This window comes from Colobus angolensis, unplaced genomic scaffold (assembly GCF_000951035.1).
Source record: "Colobus angolensis palliatus isolate OR3802 unplaced genomic scaffold, Cang.pa_1.0 Scaffold42, whole genome shotgun sequence".
NCBI classification, from domain to species: domain Eukaryota; kingdom Metazoa; phylum Chordata; class Mammalia; order Primates; family Cercopithecidae; genus Colobus; species Colobus angolensis.
Genome location: NW_012117599.1, coordinates 1,065,009 through 1,080,540, shown reverse-complemented (window position 1 = coordinate 1,080,540; position 15,532 = coordinate 1,065,009). Strand labels below are relative to the sequence as shown.

General features: G+C 56.2%; 1 protein-coding gene and 1 pseudogene across 3 annotated transcripts; both read right to left on the bottom strand.

The window, feature by feature from the left end:
• Positions 1 to 402: 402 nt before the first annotated feature.
• ARID5A (AT rich interactive domain 5A (MRF1-like)) lies at positions 403 to 15,001 on the bottom strand. Of its 2 annotated transcripts, XM_011956519.1 has the most exons (7): positions 14,568 to 15,001; positions 5,554 to 5,669; positions 3,581 to 3,719; positions 3,242 to 3,294; positions 2,775 to 2,872; positions 2,325 to 2,484; positions 403 to 1,935 (listed from the first exon to the last, which is right to left on the bottom strand). In XM_011956519.1, the coding sequence occupies exons 3-7, from the start codon at positions 3,633 to 3,635 to the stop codon at positions 721 to 723; spliced, it is 1,581 nt and encodes a 526-aa protein (XP_011811909.1). In that variant the 5' UTR covers positions 3,636 to 3,719; positions 5,554 to 5,669; positions 14,568 to 15,001; the 3' UTR covers positions 403 to 720. The 2 variants fall into 2 exon arrangements, with proteins under 2 accessions (XP_011811909.1, XP_011811908.1); XM_011956518.1 differs by lacking the exon at positions 14,568 to 15,001 and having other exon boundaries at positions 5,554 to 5,949.
• LOC105522115 lies at positions 14,136 to 15,526 on the bottom strand (annotated as a pseudogene). The gene has a single exon (XR_001003390.1). The product of XR_001003390.1 is annotated as an uncharacterized LOC105522115 (transcript).
• Positions 15,527 to 15,532: the final 6 nt, after the last annotated feature.

Genomic DNA, 15,532 nt, shown 5'->3' with positions numbered 1-15,532 from the left:
AAGGCAGACCAACTCAGGCGTCCTGGCCACACCCCCAAACCCCGGGGGGCACTGGTAACAGCCTGGGGTCGGCTCAGAGCAGAGGAGTCACAGCCTGAGCAGCCCGCCTCTGCCCCTCCTGCCAGGGGAACCTGGGCAAGTCACTGACCCTCCCAGGGTCTCCAATTCCCATCTGCACAATGAGGAGGGCAACGTGTTCCCTGAGGCTCAACTAGGAAGCCAGACTGAGGGCAAGGATGGATGTCAGAGGCTGCCTAAACATGGGCAGAGGCTGGGGTTTGCTTTAGGCCCGCTCTTGAGGGGTGGTGGTGTTCAGGTCCACCTCCTTGGCCCCCCTCACAAGCTCACTCCCGCCCTGCCTGCCGTTACAAAGACCCATACCATGCACACCTCAGGCCTATGTGGATTCACATTGGTTTCTTTTTATTGGATTTTCCGTGGGCAACCTGGGTGCTTCGAGCTCTGCTCTGGGGCAGTGGGAGCTGCCCACCCTCTCCCAGGGCCTTGTAACAACTGGGTCCTCAGCTCCTGGGCTCAGGCTGCTGCCTTGAGATAAACCCAGTTTTCCCACTGCCTCCTTCACTTGTGCCAGGCTGCCCAGCCAGGGGCATGGCCTGGGTGTCCTGGGTAACGGGCACTAGTCCAGAGCTCCCTAGCAGCAGCACCTGCCCACTGTCGGCCCCAGTCGACTCCACAGTGTACGCAACACCAGGGGCTGGCCTACAGCTTGGTGTTGAGGTGGAAGAAGTGGGGCGCTGCATAGGTTGTGACTGGTGGTGCGTGCCAGGCAGATGAGGCCGGGCAAAGTCTGTGGCGGAGAGCGCTGTCGAAGGACGTGGGGGGGAAGTGCATCAGGCCAGCGGCCATGGGTGAGGGGCCTGCAGTGGCCAGGAAGTGGGCCGGGAAGGCTGGGATGACCAGGGGGCTGAAGGGGAGTGCAGCCTGGCCCTTCAAGGGGCCCGGGGTGCCGGTGAAGTTCAGCGGGCAGTGCAGCATGGTGCCCCTATAGGCCTCTGGGGGCACAGGCCCCAGGGCTGGGCCCAGAAGGCAGGAGACCAGGCCGGACCCCGCAGGTTTGGCCCCACATTTCTTGGCATCTGCCTCCTTAAGAAAGGGAGACACGGCCCGCAGTCTCTTCCCACTGTGGGCAGCACCCTCTTCCTCCAGGCTGCGCTTGCTGCCCAGGCCTGTGCCTCCGGGGAAGGTGGGCGGGAGCGTGGGGCTCTCGGCTGGGACCTTGGCCATGGGGGACACCCAGCAGGCTTTGGGCTTGGGGTAGAGAATACCCTTTCTGGAGCCGCCTTTGTGGAATGCAGAAGGGCGGTTGACGTCCCCGCCCCACACCAGCTGGGGCTCTTTCACGGACAGCCCCTCTTTGCCAGGAGGCCCCAACAGCGCCCCATCTTTAAGTCTGGAGAAGAAGTCCCTGGGGTGCTGGCTGACAGGCTTCAGCACCTCGGTGGGATGGGTGTGGAAGCAGCCCGTGAAGATGGGGGCTGCCGGGCAGGGGCCCGCCTGCGCCTCCTCCCTGAGGCTGCCACCCGTGGACTGCAATCCCTCCTGAGGGGTCAGCCGGTGCCTGGAGTTCTCAGTCAGCCCTTTGGGGCGCTGGGGACTCCCTGGGAGGTGAACAGCTGGGGACGCCTGGGGCTCTGCCCCATGGCGACAGCCCTCCTCCTGGCACTGCAAGGCCTCCACCTTGCTCACCTGGGCCAGGAGCTTCTTTTTGGCCAGTGGTGACATGATGCCGTGTGTCCCCTTGCAGTAGAAGCTGGATAGGAGCCGCTTGTAGGCCTCAGGGCAGCCGCTGGCACCCACAAAGGACACAGAAGACCCAGAGGCCGGGCCCTGCTGTTCTGTACTGTTCCTGGGGGGCTCCTGGCTAAGAAGCGGTGCTGGGTCAGCAACATCTGCTTTGGTCTTTCCTGGCATCATCTGGAATGAGAGAAAGCCATGCCCCAGGGCTGCCTGAGCCATGCATCCTGACCCGAGGAGCAGGAGGCGGCACTTTCGGGCCTGCCCAGGTCCCCCGCTAGCCCTTGCAGTCCTTTGTGTAGAATTTTCCAAAGGAGCCCTGTCCTCTGAGCGGACACAGCCTCAGGTCGGGACGCAGGGCCTGGTCGGGGTGTGCAGGCTGGAGTTCAGAGTCTACTTGCACAAGTACAGAACTTGTGCACTGTGGAGAACCTGGAACCCTGCAAGTCCCGCCCTGGGTGCATGTTCTGTGTATTCTGAGTAGACAGCTCCGTGGCCATAGGGAGTTGTGGGGTGGGGGGGCTACAAGAGGCAGGGGACAGGGTGGCCCCAGCCAGCCACAGGCCTACCTGGTCCATGTGCCGCTCCTCCTTGGCCTTCTTCGGCCGTTCGGTGGCCCCATCATCCCCCCTGTTCTCCTTGGCCATCTTGTACTGTTTCCTGGGCTTGGAGGTGGGCAGCGGCTTGTCATCCTCCCCCTTCAGGTGCCGCACATACGGCAGAACCAGCCTGGGGAGGAACCGGGCATGTCCCCAGGAGGTCGGCGCCCATCCCCTCCACGGGCCTCTGTGGCCTCCTCTGAGCCCCCCTTTCCCCGCCGGCGCCGAGGAAGACCCTCTCCTCCTCGCCCTGAAGCTTCAGCTCCCTCAGTGGCTGCGCCCTGCCAGCCTGGGTCCCCGCAGCGCTGAGGACGGCGCACACCCCGCCCGCCCCGGGCAGAGTCCACCCAGCCCTCCCGGCGAGGTCGGCCGAGGCCCCGCAGGGCAGGCGGCGTCCAGCACCCAGGCCGCCCCACCCACCTCTCGTAGTGGCGGCGCGTGCACGTGGCCGCGCTGGTGCTGCCCGGGCTGCCCCCCAGCTCGTCGTACACGTTCTTCCAGAGGCGGCGCCCGGTCACCTGCAAGGGCACCTGGTGAGGGCGCGGCCGGCGAGCGCCCCCTGGCGGCGGGGTCCTTGCGGCTCTGGCTGCCCTCGCCGGGACTCGAAGGACCGCGGTGTGGCAGCTGCTCTGCGGCTCCGACCGCGGCCGGCTGACTCCCTCCCAGGGCCACGGACTGCTGGCCCAAGCAGTTTTTCCAACACGGGGCGGCCAGAACAGCTGGGGAAGGCTGAAAAGCTGCTTTGAGCAGCAGAGAACCAGCGGGGCAGGCGGGGAGGAAGGGGCAGGACTGGGGATCCTGGCTCTTCCCGTCCAGAGGCAAGGACAGCGCTACTGGCTCACCCCAGGGAGATGCAGTTTGGCAAGGACTGGGGGTGCCTTCCTTACCAGCTCATAGGCCCCCAGCTTCTCCACTGCCTTGTAGATCTTCCACAGGTTTACTGGGGAGAGAGGGGCAGGCCGGCCATCAGCCTCTGTGGGAGGTGGGGCAGCCACCCCTTCCTAGTGCCCTGACACGCGGGCACAGACCAGCACACACCCAGCCAGGGCCACTGCAGTAGATGGGCAGGCTGTGGCCTGTGCACCGCTGGCCCAGTGGCAGCCTGGAGGGAGGCCTCCTTTCTATCTGCAACCTGGGTCACCCAGAGTGGGAGTGCCTGCCCGATGCCCTGCCTGGGCGGGGTTCCCTGCTGGGCCCCCCTCCCTGCCTGCACCCCAGGGACGCACTCTGCTTGAAGCCGAGATGGGGCACCCTCTCGATGGGCGTGTGTCGCTCCTTCATGAACTTGTAGAGGCTGACCAGGAAGGCCTGCTCCTCCTCCCGCTCCTGCTCCTCCTCCCGCTCCCCGCCTGCCTCGGGGGAGTCCTGGGGAGAGAACAGGAGGCATTGGGATGGGCCCCAGTTGGTGGCTGGCTGCTGGGGATGTGCAGAAACCACTGGCTGCAGGAGGAATAAGGTACGTGCCCCCAACCCCAGTTTCCCAGATTGCACCTAGCCACTGTTCTGGGAGGGAGTGACTGTTCCTGGGTTCGGCAGGCGCAGGTGTCAGCGCTCGGTGCCCTAGGGCAGGGGCTAGAGTTCAGAACCTCCCCAGAGGCTGGGCACCCCAGAGCAGCTGGCTCCAGAGGTGGCCACAAGAGCAGTCCCCGGCCTTCTCCAGGCCAGGGTCACTTCTCTGTCTTGTTCTTGATATTTGTGTCAGCTCCTCTGCCAGACTAGGAGCTCCTGGAGGGCAGGCTCAGTGTCCCGGGACTCCCCGCCGCCCTCTCCCCCACCCCCAATGCCGAGGGAAAAGCTGAAGGAACAAAGGTGCTTGGTGCTTTCCGGTGCCGTGGGGTTGCTCTGTCAGGCCCACGTTCCCCGGGCCTCTGTGTCCCCAGCCTGCCGTGCTGAGCACAGGGAGGTGAAGCCCTGGGCTTCAACTGCACACTGCTGTCAGGGGCACAGGACTTTTGGTTGCGGGTCCCAGAGGGGCAATATCCGCTGATGCTGTTCATCCAGCAAGTAGCTCAGGGCAGAGAGCCCAGGGCCTACACCCTGCTCAGAGAACAGACAGCTTCCAGGACATAAACCATCTAGACTAGGACAGCACAGACAGCCATGTGTTCCCAAAATATTTGATCCAGCTGGGCATGGTGGCTCACGCCTATAATCCTAGCACTTTGGGAGGCCGAGGTGGGCAGATCACCCAAGGTCAGGAGTTCGAGACCAGCCTGGCCAACATGGGGAAATCCCATCTCTACTAAAAATACAAAAATTAGCCAGGCCTGGTAGTGCATGCCTGTAGTCCCAGCTACTCGGGAGGCTGAGGCAGAAGAATCGTTTGAACCCAGGAGGTGGAGGTTGCAGTGAGCCAAGATTGTGCCACTGCCCTCCAGCCTGGGTAACAGTGAGACTCTGCCTAAAAAAAAAAAAAATTGATTCAAGTTTATTTCAGTGTTTTTACTTTTTTTGTTAGTTGTAAATAGCTTCTGTAATAGTTCAGTGTTTTTAAGGTATTACTTCTGTAATAGTTCAGTGTTTTTAAGGTATTAAAGACCTCTGAGAAGAAACAACATACGAACTCACATATCACCCATGAAATCGTAACATGCCGGGGCCCTGGGCTGGTCTGTGCAGACCTCAGAAGGAAGGCTCTCTCACAGCTGCTCAAGTCAATCTGCTCCTCCAAGCCTCTACTCTGAATTCCCGGCAAGCTGCTAAAGACGACTGCCATTTGCAAACACTTTTCTGCATGAATCAGGATACTTTTCCAGACTGTGCCACCAAAGCAAACGGCCAAAATGAATGAAAACCGGGGCCAACTGTGCTCCGAAAAAGCTGCCTGCAGCGCCCCCTTCAGACTCTGCTCATCGCAACAGCCCTGTTGGTCTCACCGAGTGACGTTATATGCCCATGTTATGCATCTGGATGAATGGATGTGAATGTGGTTTTGCATCACGGGCTGGAGCTTTTGTCTGTGTTATGGATCAGGGTGGTGGGCCATCTTCACTTGAAAAAAGGGGTCTGCTACAAAAACCAAGATTGAAACTCTCTGGCACAGAAGACAAGTAAGTCCCCTGGCTGCTGGACAGGGCCAGGGTAGGAACGTATCTGCTTCCTGAGAGCTTGGGGAGTGTCCAGGTTCACCTGGAGGCTGAACACAGGTGAGGGTGGCAGGGAAGAGCGCCCAGGGAGTCAGCAGAGGGACTCAACTCACCTCCAGTGGGATGGGGTTCTGGCTCCCGTTCTGCTCGCCAGCAGGTTTGGGGGATGCAGGTGGATCTAGGGCGTCACCCTCGGCGGACTGCTTCCTGTTCCCTTTGACAGGGGCTGCTGCAAGGAGAGAGGGAAGGAGGAAGGGGTGGGGAGAGAGCACCTGAGATGCAATCAGGAGGAACAGGAGCAGTCTCCCCATCCCCAGTCAGAGTCGTCAGAGGGCGCCGGTGCAGGGGCTCACTCCTGTGATCCCAGCACTTTGGGAGGCCCAGGCAGGCGATCACCTGATGTCAGGAGTTCGAGACCTGTCTGGCCAACATAGTGAGACCCTGTCTCTATCATAAAAAAAAAAAAAAGAATTGGCCAGAGGAAGGGGTGTGTCCCTGGCTGCACACAGGGTACACACACACACACACACACACACACAGAGACCCTCCTCCCCACTCCCCCACGGCCCACTGCATCCGCTCCACACCTGCCCCTTTTCTTTCCTCTGCTCCAGCTATCTCCCCACATCTTCGAAGGCAATGCAAAACTACCTTGAGGTCAAGTCACAGGAGGCCGGGGTTGGGCTATGGCGCTTGGGAAAATCCTGTCTCCAAAATCTGCCCCATGCTGAGACACAGAGTTGAGAAGCACCTCAGTCTCACTGGAGAGCTAAAGGATCCCATGGCTGTGGTCCCAAAGCAACACAGGGGTCCCTGGGTAGTAGTTCCCCTGGGAATATTCGGGAACATCTGACCTTCCCGAGCATCTGCAGAGTTCTAACTGCCCTAATTAGGCTACATGCTCCCCTCACCTGCAAGGGTCCTGGTGACCCCTCAGGTCTCTGCTGACAAGTGCCTTCCCCTGGGTGGCCTCCTCCGGCCCCTGGCCATGGGCAGCTCCTCCGTCGCCCTTGGCTACTCACAGCCATCCTGGCTGAACTGCCTGTGGCTCCTGGGGCTCCCTGGTAGCTTGGTGAGGCTGCCCATACCCCACACTGCAGGTGCCAAGCTGGAATGAGGAAGGCTCACAGCAACCCTGCGTCGTGGGCAGGAGAAGCCGTGGGCTGTATTTTACTAAGAACCACCATGTGCCGATGGCTGCAAAAACGCAACACCTCTGCCACTGCAAAAACCACAACCATTGGAAACTGCCTCGGGCCACACCGCAGGCTGGCAGCAGACACTAGACCAGGAACCCACGTCTTCTGACAACCTTTTCTTTCTGTCCTTTGTCTTTTTGTTAATCAAGTATGAATTGGTTCACTCCCTCCCAGGACATCCTTATTGTTAGGAACCTATGAGATTTCCCTTCCATCCCAGACAGAAAAAGAATCTCCTCAGGAACAAGAAACCCAAACCAGCATAAGCCAGGGGCCACTGGTACTCAGAGGCATGGGGTAGAATCCTTGGCTAGCAAAGAACTCTAGGATCTTCCTCTCCCATTTCACAGCAGGGAAGACTGAGGCACAGAGTCACAGAGGACTTGGCTGGAAAGGCATCAGTCTGGTGGGTCACTCGTTAGTACCCAGGATTTCTGGAGACTGGTGTGTCAGAAGCTAAGAGGGTGACACGCCCAAGAGGGCGACCCAAAGTGGTCCTGCTTTGGTAGGTGTTCTTATGTCTTGCCTCCATGTTGATGGCTGCTGAGTGATCTCAGGGTGGTGGTTTCTTGGGGTGGGGTGACTGTGGCAATTTCTTAAAAGAAGACAACAATGAAGTTTGCCACATCCATTAACTCTGCCTTTTTTTTTTAGACAGAATCTCGCTCTGTCGCCCAGGCTGGAGTACAGTGGTGTGATCTTGGTTCACTGCAATCTCTGCCTCCTGGGTTCAAGTGATTCTTCTGCCTCAGCCTCCCAAGTAGCTGGAACTACAGGCGCCCGCCACCACGCCCGGCTAATTTTTGTATTTTTAGTAGAGACAGGGTTTCACCATATTGGCCAGGCTGGTCTCGAACTCCTGACCTCATGATCCGTCCGCCTCGACCTCCCAAAGTGTTGGGATTACAGGCGTGAGCCACTGTGCCTGGCAACTCTTCCTTTCGTGAAAGATTTTTCCATGACATGCATGTGATGCTGTTTTTGACAGCATTTTATCCACAGCAAAACTTCTTTCAAAACTGATGTCCATCCTCTCAAACCCTGCTGCTGCTTTATCAACTAAGTTTCTGTAACATTCTAAATCCCTTGTTGTCATTTTGACAATGTTCACAGCATCTCCGCCAGGAGTAGATTCCACCTCAAGAAGCCACTTTAGGATGGGCACAGTGGCTTATGCCTGTCATCCCAGCACTTTGGGAGGCCGAGGTGGGCGGATCACCTGAGGTCAGGAGTTTGAGACCAGCCTGGCCAACATGGCGAAACCCTGTCTCTACTAAAAACACAAAAGTTAGCTGGGTGTGGTGGCAGGTCCCAGTACTCCCAGCGACTTGGGAGGCTGAGGCAGGAGAATCCTTTGAACCTAGGAGGCGGAGGCTGCAGTGAGCTGAGATCGCTCCACTGTACATCCAGTCTGGGCGATGGAACAGGACTCTGTCTCAAAAAAAAAAAAAAAGAAAGAAAGAAAGAAAGAAAGAAAGAAAAAAACAAAAACCAAAAAAAGTCACTTTCTTTGCCCACCCATACAAAACAACTCCTCATCCACTCAAGTTTGATCATGAGATTGCCGCAATTCAGTCTCATTCTCAAGCTCTGCTTCTAACTCTAGTTCTCTTGCAGGTTCCACCGCATCTGCAGTGACTTCTCCACTGAAGTCCTGAAGCCCTCAAAGTCATCCGTGAAGGTTGGAATCAACTTCTTCCAAATGCTTGGATATTTTGACCTCCTCCCACAAATCACAGATGTTCCTTAAATGCTCTCTGGAGGTTTTCAATGTATTTTGCCCGGATCCATCAGAGGAATCACTGTCTATGGCAGCTATAGCCCTTACAAAATGGATTTCTTCAATAAGAAGACTGGAAACTTGAAATGACTCCTTGATCCTTGGCTCTAGAATAAATGTTGTGCTAGCAGGCATGAAAACAGGCAGCTCCTGGTACATCTTCGTCAGCCCTCTTGGGTGACCGGTTGCCTTGTCAATGAGCAGTAATATTTTGAAAGGAATGTTTATTCTGAGCAGTAGGTCTCAACAGTTGGCTTAAAATACTCAGTAAACCACGTTATAAACAGATGTGCTGTCATCCAGGCTTTGTTATTTCATTTGTAGAACCGAGTGAGTACATAATTCTTCAAGGTTCTAGGTTTTTTTGGAATGATAACTGAGCATTGGCTTCAACTTAAAGCCACCAGCTGCATTAGCCCTAACAAGTCAGCCTGTCTTTTGAAGCCATGCATTGACTTCTTAGCTATGAAAGTCCTAGATGACGTCTTTTTCTGACACAAAACTGCTTCATCTACATGGAAAATCTGTGGTAGTGTGGCCGCCTTCATCAACGATCTTAGGTGGATCTTCTGGATAAATTGTGGCAGCTTCTACACCAGCCCTGGTTGATTCACCTTGCACTTTTATGTGATGGAGATGGCATTTTTCCTTAAACCCCATGACGCAACCTCTGCTAGCTTCCGACTTTTCTTCTGCAGCTTCCTCACCTCTCTCAGCCTTCACAGAATTGGAGATTCAGAGCCTTGGTCTGGATTAGGCTTTGGCTTAAGGGAGTATTATGGCTTGTCGGATCTTCTATCCCGACCTCTCAAACTTTCTCCATTATCAGCAATAAGGCTTTTTCACTTTCTTACCATGTGTGTTCACTGGAACAGCACTTCTGATTTCCTTCAATAGCTTTTCCTTGGCATTCACAACTTGGCAAACCAGTGCAAGAGGCCTAGCTTTCAGCCTGTCTGGGCTTTCAACCTGCCCTCCTCACTAAGCTTAATTATTTCTAGTTTTTCATTTAAAGATAAAGACCTGTAACTCTTCCTTTCACTGTAGGATTAATTGGCACACTTTCAATATTGTTGTGCCTTAGGCAACAGGGAGGCCACAGAAGAGAAAGAGAGGGAGAGAGATGGGGAATGCTGGTTGATGGAGCAGGTGGAGGACGAGCACACCCAACATTTATCGATTTAGTTCACTGTCTTTGTGGGTGGGGTTCATGGTACCCCAAAACAATGACAATAGTAACATCAAAGATCACTGATCACAGATCACTGTAACAGATACAATAACGAAAAAGTTTGAAGTGTTGTAAGAATCACCAAACTGTGACACGGAGACACAAAGTGAGCGCATGCTGTTAAAAATGGCATCGATAGACTTGCCGATGCCGGGTTGCCACAAACCTTCAATGAGTAAAAGATGCACTATCTGTGAAGTACAATAAAGCAAAGCATGATAGAGCAAGGTGTGCCTGCACATTCTCTCCCTCAGTCCTGGAGGAATTCCATTTGAAAGAGGGGGAATCTGAAGCCAGAATGGTTATGGGTAAGTCGATTGACTCCCTGGCGGACCAGGATTCAAATCAAGGTCTGGTTCTGGTCCAGTGGCTGCTGTGGTTACCAACATTTGCAAAGCCTTCATGAAGAGTCCAAGTAAGCCTGGAGAGAAACCAATCCTAAGGCTTGTCAAAGAGAAAGAGACCAGGGCCACCCTCTTGGGCTAGCTTCTGACACACCAGTCTCCAGAAATCCTGGGTACTAACAAGTGACCCACCAGACTGATGCCTTTCCAACCAAGTCCTCTGTGACTCTGTGCCTCAGTCTTCCCTGCTGTGAAATGGGAGAGGAAGATCCTTGAGTTCTTTGCTAGCTATCCGTGAATTCCCAAAACCTTCCAGGTCCGGGAGCACCTCCTCCACCGGCTCTTCTCCCGCTGCCTGCTACCCTCGGCTCACACATCCCCTCCCCTCATTCCTGCAGCCCCAGAGCCTCGGCATCCACGGACCCTCTCCACGTCTTCCTTGGTATGACTGGGGCTTCTCAGTCACTGACTTGCTATGTGACCCTGGCAAGTCGCTGCCCCTTGGGCTTCAGAAAAATACGGCGGTTAGACAGGGCCCATCAGAATCACCTGGAGGAGCATTTTGAAAGACGCTGGTGCTCCGGCCCCACCCTCAGAGTCTGATTTAAGGTCCAAGGTGGGGCAGCAGGGTTAAAGCTCCCCAGGGCATCCCAGTGGGCAGCCAGGCTGCGAGCCACAGGGCGAGACGGGCCCTAGTCCCTTCTGCGTGGTTCAGAGTTTGCAAACTCTGCCTGGACCACACTGGGGGAAAATCTCCTGGAGTCGGGTGCTGGTGTTACCTGGAAAGGAGGTCATCAGTTTGAGCCGTTTAACCCCAGATGGGAAAGGGATTGGAGCTGTCGCCTTAAGCCACAAAGGGAAACATTCTATCTCTGTGTCCAGCCGAGTCCCCAAATGAACTCGGTCGCCCTTCTCAGGGTGGGTGCTCTGTCCTGCCAGGGCCCTCTGGGTTGCAGGCCTTTGGACCCCCATTTCCGCAGCATGAGATGAACGAGAAGGGAGCGTCCTCTCCCCCTTGGTCTTCAGGGTGCCCTCTGTCTTGTCCCTCGCTGCCCTAATCTCTCCCTTTCCCTGATCATTCACAGATCAGGGTTACATTTGTAAAAAGGGTTCTGCTATAAAAAAATAAGCTTGAAACCCACCACCGTAGGTGTTGGGCCACACAGGTCCTGCGCTGGGAGGTAGAGAGCTGGCAGCCAGGCAGGCAGGACCTGTGCAGTGGGGTGGGCCCTCTCCTGGCTCTGCGGAGGAGGGAAAAGGCTTATGGAGCTGGAGGCCCCGTCTCCCAGCCCCACTCAGCCCACAGAGGCAGGAGAAACCCACTTGCCCGAGAGCTGCTGCTGCTGCGAGCCACCGCACTGCTGCCTTGTTCCCAGCCTTGTGTGCAGATGCCTTCCTGGCATAATGCCTTGCATGTTTTATTTGTAGCAGCAGTGGGGGATCAAATGCAAAAAAGAAAAGTGCTCTCCACAAGAATGTCATCCAGACTTCACCTTTCTCCATCCAGCAAGCAATAATGATGATGATGGTGATTACTGTCTCATTACTCACTTGTAACACATCTGGAATCTATTCCTGTATACAGGATGAAATAGGGATCCTAGCCATATTTTCTCCCCATTGGTTAGGGGGTCCCAGTGAGTGGCCTCCTCCCCCAATGGCGTAAAATGCTACTTTCCCCACAATGTCAATGCTTATAAGGAACACATGTGGGACTATTTCTGGACTTTCTATTCTGTTTCATCCACGGTGGAATGCTAGGACCTGTGCACACTGTTTTCATTTTTTGTAGCTTTATAAAACAACTTACTATCCAGAGGGCAAGTTGCCCAGTATTACTTGTCTTTTTAAAATATTCCATCTGAACTTTGGGATAATTCTGTTACATTCTCTTAAAACAAAACAAAATAAAACAATTAAAAAAAACACATTTGGGAGGCCGAGGCGGGCAGATCACAAGGTTAAGAAATCGAGACCATCCTGGCCAACATGGTGAAACCTCGTCTCTACTAAAAATACAAAAAATTAGCTGGGCATGGTGGCGCACACCAATAATCCCAGCTACTCGGGAGGCTGAGGCAGGAGAATCACTTGAACCCAGGAGGTGGAGGCTGCAGTGAGCTGAGATCAGGCCACTGCACTCCAGCCTGGGCGACAGAGACTCTGTCTCCAAAACAAACAAACAAACAAACAAAAAACTCCCACAACTGGGGCTTTGATTGCATTTAAATTTAGAAACTACTCTGAGGAAAAATAATACCTTTACAAGTACTGCATCTTTCTTTTCAGGACCATGTGTCTCCATAATTCAGGTTTCCCTCTGCAGTCCTCAGAAGTTCCTTCTTAAAAAGCCCCTGTGCTTTCTTGGGGAGGTTTATTCCTAGTTTGTTCCTTGAGTTTTGTGCAGCTAGAAAATGGTGTTAGAAAAACCCTGACAATGGTAGGTCACTCCACAAGCCCCCCTGCAATTTCCTCATTTCACTGCTGGGAAGAGGGCCAAGGCAGGCTAGGTGGCTGCACCAGAAGACGAGCCTGGGCTCATAGTGACCCTGTCCCTCACTAGGCAGAGAGAGGGTGCAGCACGGTGCTGGGCAGGATTGCCTGAGGCTCTTCCTGATTTCTTTCCGACTCCATGGCTCCTGTCTGAGTCAAGCTCAACTCCCAGATCCTAACACTCCAGCACTGAAGAGGCTAATCTGCCACTCCCTCCAGTAGAGGGTGCTTCCGCAGGTCCTACTTGTTCTCAAGTTCTATGCTCCACCGACTGAAATCAGTGCCCTGGCTGGCGTGGGCTGGGCATCTCACGCAACACGGCTTTGCTGAATCTTCCCAGCCATCCAGATATAACAGATAGAATGCCTGAGGCTCAGAGAGGTTCACTAACTTGCCTGGGGCCACGCAGCTTATCCATGGCAGAGCTGGGATTCAGAACCAGGGTAGTCTGACTCCTGAGAGACGCTGATCCCTGACAGCTACAGATTTTTTTCTTTGTAATAGGAGCAGGGAGACCTCAAGTTCCTTATCTGTGCTCAGAGGGTGCAAGCTCATCCCCTTTCCCCAAGTAGATGTGCAGTTTCCCAGCATATCGCTCCGGTCACTCTGCTACCAAGAGCAGGTCTGTTGACTGCTAAGGCATCCAGGCTCAGGGATGGGAGGGGGCTGCTCAGAGAGCTGGGCAGCGGGGGCGTGGGGGGGCACGGCCCCCACACCCTCTGAATCAACTTCCTGGCCTGGGTGGGGGAGGGCCCGGAGGACCCACCGTCTTTGAATAAGGGGTGTTATCTCCATAATCTTGAGGAAGGAGGAAAGACCTGTTGATACCTACTGATATTCCTTTTAAAAAACTGCTCCCTGTTACCTGACAGAGTGGGGGCCAGCTCTGGCCAGGGCCCAGCCAACCTGGTGAAGTTGGGGTATGCAAAGGCAGGAAGGTGAAGGCAGTGGGGCGGTGGTCGAGAGTCACTGAAGACAAACTTAAGATGTCTCATGGGGCTTAGCTAGGACTAGAAGGTAGCTATGGGGCCCGGCAGTGGGTGGATGTGGGGAAGTCAGCGGGCCCCCTGCCCTGCCAGACATCAAGCTGGAAGGAGATGAGAGCAGGCCAAGAGGACAGATGGGGCAAGGGGCTCTAGCACCGCATGGCTGCACCTCTTACCAAATTGGTCACTGCTTCTGTATCTCCCTTTCCCATCCACAAGATGGGCGTGCTAGACTCAATGTGCCCAATGTTCTCAGCGGAAGAAAGCGAGAAGAGAAAGGAGGCTTCCCCCACAAACCACAGCCAGGCTCAGTGAGAAGACCGGAGGCCTGCTTGTCCTGCTCCCTCCCCAAGGCACCTCGCTCCCCAGCAGCTGCTCCGGAAACAACAGCCTCCTGGGTGCAGGACTTACAGACCCCTGTTGCCCAGAGAGGGGCAGTGACTAGTACATGGTCACACAGTTCTCAAGCTTAAGGGTCTGCTGGAGGCACACACCCCTTTCCTTCTCTCCCTCCCTCCCCATCTTTCTGCTGCCCGCCCCATTCACCCTGGGTGTGATGGGAAGGAAGTGACACTTCCTTTCATGAAAAGTCACCGACTGGGAACAGTGCGTCAATTACCACAATAATGGTAACAGCAGCCTCAATAACAACCAGCAGACGCCGCCCCGCCCCCTCGGCTGAGGTTGTTGGCTTAAGTTTCTCTGAGCTTGAGCTGGAGCGAAACAAAGACAGCCTTTGAAGCGGCGAAAGGCCGGTCCACTTGGCAGCCCGGGAGCGGCGGCCAGGCCGAGTCTCCGCGGAGCTTGCTCCAGGAGTCTGGGGACGGGGGGCCTGCCAGGGGCTGAGCTGGAGCCAGCAATGAGGAGAAATGCGATGGGCCTGGGACCCCCACTCCCTACCAGGGCACAGGTGCAGCTCAAGCCACAACCCGGCCTCAGTACTTCAGCTTGGGGGAGGGCGAGAGAGACAGGGTCTGGGAGCAGCTGAGGCCACCAGAGAGAGCCACCAGAGGGTACAGAAGGGGAAGGAGGTGCGGGGGACACTGAATGTGAGGCGGCCAACTTCCAAGCCCCACTCTCCCTGTCGCTCTTACCAGGCTCTGGGATGTCCTAAAAGCCCCAATTCCAGGATGGGGCTGTCCCTCCCCACTGAGTCTGGACCACATTTGGTGGTGACAGTGAGAGCCCCTCAGATGGTGTTCCCATTCCACCTACGGGACAGAGGCTCAGAGGTGCCAGGTGACGTCTCCCAACTGTAAAGGCAGATTGTTGGAGGCCCTTTCTACCTCTGCCACACCAAGTTCTAGGCCCCAGGCGGGTCCCTACGGCCTGGATTGGGCTCTGAGCTCTGCCGTGGGGTGAAGTCCTCGAGCCCCATCTCCCACCCCTCCTGTGCTCTAGCGTTGCCTGTCGGCAGAGACGCCGCCGTGCGTGCGGGCTCCCACCAGTGGGGCCCGGGTGGCGCAAGCGGCACCTGTTGTCCTCCCCTGGGGCCCGCGGAGCCCTCCTTACTGACCCAAGACTCCGCAAACAAAGGGACACTGGACCCGCAGCGCCTTGGGACTCCCCGTGCCCTCGGGGGTCCTGCATCGCGCAAGCCCCACCACGCCGGCGCCGGGCGGAGGATGACGCGACCCCAGCCCGGGCGACCCCTAGACACCGCGGAGGGACTGAGCGCGGGCCCGGGTGGCCCCGCAGCTCCGGCCGAGCGCGAAGCCGGGCATCTCTGCTCGCGCTCTTGCCCTCTTCCCCCGGCGCTCCCCACCCGCCGCCCCGTCTCTTCTGCAGACCGAGGGACAAGAAGGGGACACACAAGGGACAGGAGAGGACCCAGGGAAGCGACCCCTCTCCTGCGGGGCTGCGGCGGGTGGGCGGAGAGACGGGAGAGGAAAAGAGAGAAGGGAAGAGAAGGAAGGGGCAGGGGCGCGAAGCCGGGCGCCCGGGACCATCGGCGCAGCCCGCGGCCGAAAGAGGAACCGTGGCGCCTTCACAGCGCATTGAGCAAGTTCTTCGCAGCCGCGCAGCCCCTGCAGGAAACGGCGCCGCGGAGCAAAGGGCC